Source organism: Etheostoma cragini, chromosome 4 (genome assembly GCF_013103735.1).
Source record: "Etheostoma cragini isolate CJK2018 chromosome 4, CSU_Ecrag_1.0, whole genome shotgun sequence".
NCBI classification, from domain to species: domain Eukaryota; kingdom Metazoa; phylum Chordata; class Actinopteri; order Perciformes; family Percidae; genus Etheostoma; species Etheostoma cragini.
Genome location: NC_048410.1, coordinates 30,034,515 through 30,042,495, shown reverse-complemented (window position 1 = coordinate 30,042,495; position 7,981 = coordinate 30,034,515). Strand labels below are relative to the sequence as shown.

The following is a 7,981-nucleotide window of genomic DNA, read 5'->3' as shown; positions in this document are numbered from 1 at the left end:
GGACCACTAAGGTCTATATAAAGAGACTTCAGATACAGCATTAGGGGACCACTAAGGTCTATATAAAAGAGACTTCAGGGACAGTATTAGGGACCACTAAGGTGTATATAAAAGAGACTTCAGATACAGTATAAGGGGACCACTAAGGGTATATAAAAGAGACTTCAGATACAGTATTAGGGACCACTAAGGTCTATATAAAGAGACTTCAGATACAGTATTAGGGACCACTAAGGTCTATATAAAGAGACTTCAGATACAGTATTAAGGACCACTAAGGTCTATATAAAGAGACTTCAGGGACAGTATTAGGGGCCACTAAGGTCTATATAAAGAGACTTCAGATACAGTATTAGGGACCACTAAGGTCTATATAAAGAGACTTCAGGGACAGTATTAGGGACCACTAAGGTCTATATAAAGAGACTTCAGGGACAGTATTAGGGACCACTAAGGTCTATATAAAGAGACTTCAGATACAGTATTAGGGACCACTAAGGTCTATATAAAGAGACTTCAGGGACAGTATTAGGGACCACTAAGGTCTATATAAAGAGACTTCAGATACAGTATTAGGGACCACTAAGGTCTATATAAAGAGACTTCAGGGACAGTATTAGGGACCACTAAGGTCTATATAAAGAGACTTCAGGGACAGTATTAGGGACCACTAAGGTCTATATAAAGAGACTTCAGATACAGTATTAGGGACCACTAAGGTCTATATAAAAGCATCCAAAAAGCACCATGTCATGGGACCTTTGAACTCTCTCTCACAGTAACTAGGTCAGCACCTATTTACATTTTAACTGGGCTACTTTTTACTTTAATAAACTACATTTTTACCACAAATTTGACTTTTGAATAAAATGTGTTTTTTTGTTGGCAATTTGGGAAATATGTACAGTATATATGATATAGAATATGTACTGTATAAGTTCTGTAGTATTATATGGAGCGAGATAAGTTAAAGTAAAGTCAGTGAACAGGGCAGTAGTTTCATCACATTCTCACGGTAAAATACTGCCAGTTGGTCATGAACCCTGGATGTCATTTGTCAACGCTCTGGGTATCGCTTTGGCTTCATATATTAACATGCTTGATTTAAAAATAATGGACTACAAGGGTAGGGCTTTCCTTCTTTTTCATGAAATCTTCAGGTTCCCCACTGAGGGCTGAGCAGTCAGGTGTTAGAGTAACATGTGATTGAAAGATAAAAATCCCTAACAGCTGATTTGTCCATCAGCAGTTTGAGTCCTGTCAAGTTTTGTACCTTCAGCATTAGCTAAATACTCCACATAATGTCCATTCTCCTTTCCTATTGACAGTTTTTCTGGTGTCCCAAACACGCCAGAAAATAGGGGTCATTAACTGTAGAAAGCAGCATGGCGGCCAGTGGAAATGTTACGGTGGATTCTTTTTACGTCTGTGACTTGTTTAGTTTCTTTTTTAAACTCGGTGCCGACTACTTTGGAACTGCTTGCACGAAGACAGACGGAAGCTGTGGCTGAGATGAGCCTCAGAACTTACCGATGGGGTCGACGAGCCGTTGTTGCCGTTATGAGTGTGTCCACCTGGGTGTCATGGTTCCATTAATCCCAATACACACATGTGATGTAACCTTTCCCACTGCACACAAAAGCCAGATGTTAGTAGTTTTTTTGTTCTGTGGGAAAGGGACTTGAGTTGAGATGACGTGAACACATCGTAAACACTGACCAGTGTGCAGGGGATCATGGGAAACTGAGGGCAACAAACAGTTTTCTAAATTCTGGCAACAACAAGCTGCACGTCTACATTTGGACGAGTCTTAGAGCTTGGACCGGCGTTGTTGGCCAGTTATGAGTTATGTATATTAAACTATGAAGGAGCTGACCCGTGACGTATGACACAACTTCAGAAACTTTCCAGAAATAAAATCGACAGAAAACAACGTGGAAAAGGATAATGCAGTATATTCTACTACACTATGAGCTGTGGTGGAATGTAACAAAGTACATTTACTCCAGTACTGTACTTAAGTACAAATATTGAGGTACTTTACGTGAGACTGGTCTTTTACTGCCACTTTCTACTTCTACTCCGCTACATTTCAGAAAGAAATATTCTTCTTCTCACTCCATTACATTCATCTGACAGCTTTAGTTACTAGTTACAGATTTCTGCACACGAAACACATGTAGTTTATCAAATCTGATGTTTTATTACAAAGTAAACTAGCAGACAATATAGAGGCCTACAGCTGTGATGATTAGACACACAACTGTTTGGATCCTCTACACTTTCCAGAGTTTTCTTTACTTTTACTACTTTAAGTACATTTTCCTGATGATCGTTACTGACCTGATGATACATCATTTTACTTAAGGAACATTTTCGATGGAGGACTTTAAGTTGTATATATGTAGAATGTGTTTACTATGTGGTATTAGTCCATTTACTCAAGTAAAGGATCTAAACACTTCTCCACCTTTGGTTTTAAAACGACACTAAACACCAAAGAAAAAGACAAACAGTACTATTCAGAGTCAGGGAGACTTACTCAGTGACCCGTTCTGCCACACTTTGACATTTGACTCCTGCTGGGCCTCCAAAGCCAGACTTGTAGTGATTCTCTTGTCAATCTGTTATTGTTTTGTGCTGGTTTAGGCAGCACTTAACCATGACCTTTGACCCTACACATGCTAAGGAGAGTGGAGATGGGAAGATGACGACTAAGTGAAGAAGAGAAGAACGGAGCACATTTCCCCAGAATAACTCCTTTCCCTGATCTGGGGCTTCACCTCATGGTCTGAAAAACATTTCTCTCCACATGTGCTATCGATCTGCAGGCTTAAGGGACTTTTAGAGGCGCGGCAGCTTTAGGTAGCGTAAAATGGTGACCTTTGACCTTGCATGGGATTGCACTGTGTTTTTAACAAGCACCAGGTGGAACAAGCTCCAGCGGGGTTTCAGGGAAACATGCTAGTATTTAAAAAGGGGCATTCCACCCTAAAGCTGGATTCACATGATGTGTTAAGGGTGGGAACCATTTAGATGTTTTCTAATGGAAACAGTAAAGTCTCATAATACATGTTTTCTAATGATTCCAAAGTTGGGACAGAGAAACATTAAATCCAATTGATGATTGTTTTGTGCTGTAAGAATCCTTTTGGGCAAATATTACACAACAAAAGACAATTCAAAAAACCCAAAGCAGTTTTACTCTCATGACAGAATTTTGTGTGTGAATATCTTGTTAAACGTCACAGATCTAAGCCTCGTTCACTATGATCATATGATTTTAAAAGAATCAAATATTCATTTCATGATGTTGAGTGTGCTTTTATGTCAGCTGTAAATGTTGCTTGTTTCTAAATCAATGACCTAATTATCAGATAATATTTTTCACATAAACAAAAGGCCATTTATCACTGCTTCATATTTTGTACATGGATCAGTTTGATACTACATCACACGTTGCCATGTTGCCAATAAAAAAGATCACAAAATGAAAGGTGAGTTCAGGTGGGATTAACCCCCCCCCCCGCCTCTCTTATACAAATAGCAAGAATTCCGTTTAAGGGTGCGACTTCCCAGTAACGTACAGCAGCCGCTGCTTCTGTACATGACGCCAAAATACCCACAATGCTCTACAATGTGTACATCAACAAGAAGAACGTTCCAGGTGGGGTGACGTGTTAAAATAACACAAGATGTGCAGTCCATTAGGACACACGTGTGGATATCCGGACATTTGACAGGTCAAAGACATTTAACACATGTAGTGACAGGGGAGTAGTGGTCCGTCTTTATATTGTCATCCCCGAATGAAGGAGGGTTCCTCCAGCGTGCCGAGTGCAGATGGCTCCTGGGGTGTTGTGTAAAATTGTGTTGTACTGGATATATCGCGTACTGGAAACATTGTTATACTTCACGTCTTTGTATAGTTGTCTTTTTGTTGATTTATACATTGTTGGATGTAGGTCTAGTTCACCATTTGGGAAGATAAAGCGACTGAAGTTAATTGATTTGTTATGCAGTATTTGTTAAAGGAGCCCTGCTGTTTTAGTTGTAGCTGCTAGTTTTTTTTAGAATTCAGGTCCATTTGTGTGTGTGTGTTTGTGTGTGTGTGTGTGTGTGTGTGTGGTGAATGTGAAGATGAACTGCTACCTCCTCTATCAGCTCTACCCACTGGAAAGAAATGAGGAGAAATCAGACCAATCACAACAGCTGGTCAGTCTGATGTCATGTTGCCTGAGCTCATTAATATTCATGGGTAAAGGATGCTGATAGCCAGGCTCTCATTGGCTAGCTGTTAGCCAATCAGAGTCCAGTAATGAGAACTGGCCCAAATGGAGCTGAGTCTTCCTGCAGGCTTTCTATACCACGCTATGATGGCTCGAAACAAGGTAACCATGGTAACCAAGTTACAGAGTGGGGACTTATTGACAGGAAACACAGACCCCAGGATCCTGGAGCCATTCATCTGCGTGTACATGTACAGAAAATCTCCAGACTTCCCTTTAAGTTACCAGGTAGCGGTAATAAGCTTGGACATTTTTAGCCAAACAAAGTGTTAAATACTAAATTTGAAGTGAAAACACACAACGAGAGGGCCAAAGGTAAAGACGAAAATACGGACAACCCCAAAACATGTTGAGGTCTAGTTCAACGTCCACAGTTCCATGGTTAGCATTGCTACGCCTCTGTCCTGATTGACAGGTCAGCGTGTAGCCCGCGCCTAAAGCATTTCCTGCTTTATCAACTATTACAAAATAGATGGGACCATAATTTACTAAAGGAACATCATGCTGTATTGACTAATACTACTTTGTTGTTTACTGAGGTAATAAATCAAGTGAGAAGTAGGATTTGTTTCCCCACAGACTTCTTTTTGGATCCAGTGGAGTCTCCCCCTGCTGGAAATTAGACAGAATGCAGCTTTAAGGAGATTCACTTTTCCGAATGTTAGGCTGGGTTAGTTGGGGTGTGATGTGGGTTTTAGACCACAGTGTAAAGTCTCACTCCCTCTGAGTTCTCACAGGTGCTCACAATTACCTACAGTAACCTTACAGAAACACTAATGGGCGAAATAATGGGTCCAACCTCCTGACCTCTACAGTTCACTGTTCTGCTCTGAAACTTCAAACCTTTTCTGTTGTGTGTGAGTTTCAACAGCTAAGGGAACCAGGTCCAGATGTGACAGAGGCTGAACGGCAGGGAGAGTTGGGGAAGAGGGGGTGTGAGGAGGGGAATAGGGGTACTGGGGGAGGATGAAGGGGGGAGGAAAGGATAAAATGACAACAGAAATGAAGTGATGAATTCTGACAGCGGGACAACCTGTCGTGCCCACAGCCAGCATTTGGCCCTTCAGACCTAAAATGATTTCTAGAATCAAGCTGTTGTAATCTATTAGCATCACATGGCTTCATCCAAGCCTTCATATTCATTTCATATCATTTTTAGACAACAGTAATATGATTTTAAATAACTTTTCAACACTGTCATGCTAAAAGTATAAAATCATTAGTTTTTGTGCGCTGACTTATTAAATATTAAAGGCCTCGTTCTAGAATTACTAGAAAGTTATGTAGTTTAAAACCAGCAGTCATATCTTTTATTTAATCAGACATCAGATTTTTATAATGGGGTTGTTAAGTAATTGATTGATGTCTCTTTATTTCCTTGTGGAAACATCAGAAGCCAAAATGATGGCGTAACTGAGACCGGATCCCCTCTATAAGCCCCACATTCCTGAACACCCTATAACGCCCTGCAGTGTCCTGCTACGCCACGAACTTCTACAAACTGCTATTTCTAGTCATAGTTCCAATATCTTTATTGTGATTATAATTGCCACTGTTTATTACCCCCCCCCCCCCAACCAAGAGCCTGGGTCTGTCCCAGGTTTCTTCCTAAAAGGAGTTTTTTCTGCATGGGAATTACTGGAATTGTTGGGTCTTTGGAAATCATAGAGTGGTCTAGACCTACTCTATCTGTAAAGTGTCTCGAGATAACTCTTCTTATGATTTGATGCTATAAATAAAATAAAATTGAACTGAGAACTGAGAGACTGTGGTGCGGGTCACCACATATCTGTGTGGCTGTGATCAAGAGTGTTTTCTGTGTGTGTGTGTGTGTGTGTGTGTGTGTGTGTGTGTGTGTGTGTGTGTGTGTGTGTGTGTGTGTGGTTCTAAGGACTCATTAGCCACAAATCTGGTTTCCAAGAGAATTTCCAACCAGTGTGAAGCCTAACAAGGAGTGCAAATTCAGCCGCTGATAACTGTGAGACGTACAAAAAAAGTATAAATATATTGGGGGGCTTAAATTGGGTTTAAAATGTCTAAATAATCCACATTCAACTTGTCTTGCAGAGTAATATAAGTGTTTGATTTATGAAATTGGAGCTATGGAAGCTGTTATAAAATGGAAAACTACGAAAAAAAGTTATAAAATGACAGATGTCTGTCTTGTTAAAGGACACATTGAGCAAGACATCAACCTCTTCATTAGATGTCATTTAACCTGGATTAGATCAGAGAATTAATCCTTGAAAACCTGAACCTGTTACTATCCTGCTCATTTTTACACCGCAATGATAGTGAGGAATCAATTAATATTAAATACAAATAATACTGGAATAAACAGCCAAGAAAATCAACTACAACTGTTTTCGTTTACCGAGTAACATGATGTAATTTTAGTTTGAACTTAATTTCATAAGAAACAACGTTTACATGTTATACTTTTTGTGTGCTAAATATATCATTTTGTATTACGTACAGAATAAATACAGAAGAAACTGAAGAGAGTTGACTGCAGACATTCCCAGTTTTGCCGGTGTACTCACCGCTTTGCTTCTGCACCACGCCGGACCCCATTTTGATCACCTCACATAGGAAGGACATCACAATGGCAACGAGTCGCAGATGCATCTGGGCTGCTGGCAAGCGCCCGCTTCAGCGCCAGGCTGTGGACATCTGCGAGCACTCCAGGGGTGGCAGGTTGAGGATTTTAGTTCCACAGCGAGGGACAGAAAGAGACAGGAGTGGGGGGAAAGGGTGCAAAGACGAAGGGTGTTTAAAAGAGGATGGGATGGATGGAGATGAAGTGGAGAAGATAGTCTTGCAGGGCCCAATGCAGCGATAAAAAATGAGAGTGTAGAGGTGCGAGAAGAGAGACAAATGAAAAAATCCTCTTCTTCTTTGTCCTGTCTCACGAGGGGGATTTAAGGGCTGAGATGAGGAGACAGGCGGCCCTAAACAACGAAAGGAGAGCACGGAGAGTGGGGAAAGACCGGAGGTGTGGAGAGCAGAGAGCCTTGTCTGCTTTTCCAGACTGGCAGCTCGGAGGGAAACTCACCATTTAACTACCACTGTCAAATTTGCGATAAACGAGCTCCACTTATCCCGTAGCCATCTTTAACCCTTTATAGGGTGCGCTCTCAGGGCCTAAGTGGTTCCATATTTCCAGCTTGATCTTTAGCCCCCTCCTCCTGGCTCTATCTATTGTTGTTCAGTCTCTTCTTTTTATTATCCTTGTTTGTCCCCTTTGCCTGTACACTGGGCACAGTGGTTTTCTGTGGCAATCCTATTAAATGTGGGCAGTCAGTAAACTTAACTCAAGCTGGGAGGAAGAAAAGCAGCAGGAGAACAGCATAGCTGAGAGGTGAAAGTTTACTAAAGCTGGCCGTGTTTGTTGTGATTGATTTGTTGCCTGTGTGGGTAAGCAGTCAGGTACGTAGGAAGTCTGCGATTTACAAGTCTGAGATGAAAAGGTTGTGTTACAGGCCGACTCAGTAAGGAAGTACGTGCAGAAGTATGACACAACTCAACCTCTTTGGTTGGTCATAAACCTTCCTGAAAGGCCAGTTACTAGTAGTAGTAGTAAAGAAAGTATGTTGGATGAATCTACTTTCTCCAAACTCTCCACATATTAGTTCTTCTGCCTGAAAATCTACAGTTCACCTCCCCTGAGGATTCTTACCTGTCAGTTTTTT

The 7,981-nt window shown here is 41.0% G+C and overlaps 1 protein-coding gene across 1 annotated transcript in view; it reads right to left on the bottom strand.

Annotated features, from left to right (window-relative positions):
• Nucleotides 1–7,732, bottom strand: part of rspo4 (R-spondin 4) — a 39,361-nt gene extending 31,629 nt beyond the window's left edge. Inside the window, exon 1 of the mRNA XM_034869769.1 lies at nucleotides 6,833–7,732. Coding sequence (XP_034725660.1) covers nucleotides 6,833–6,917 — 85 coding nt within the window. The 5' untranslated portion in view covers nucleotides 6,918–7,732. The remainder of the gene's footprint in view (nucleotides 1–6,832) is intronic.
• Between the last annotated feature and the right edge of the window lie 249 nt (nucleotides 7,733–7,981).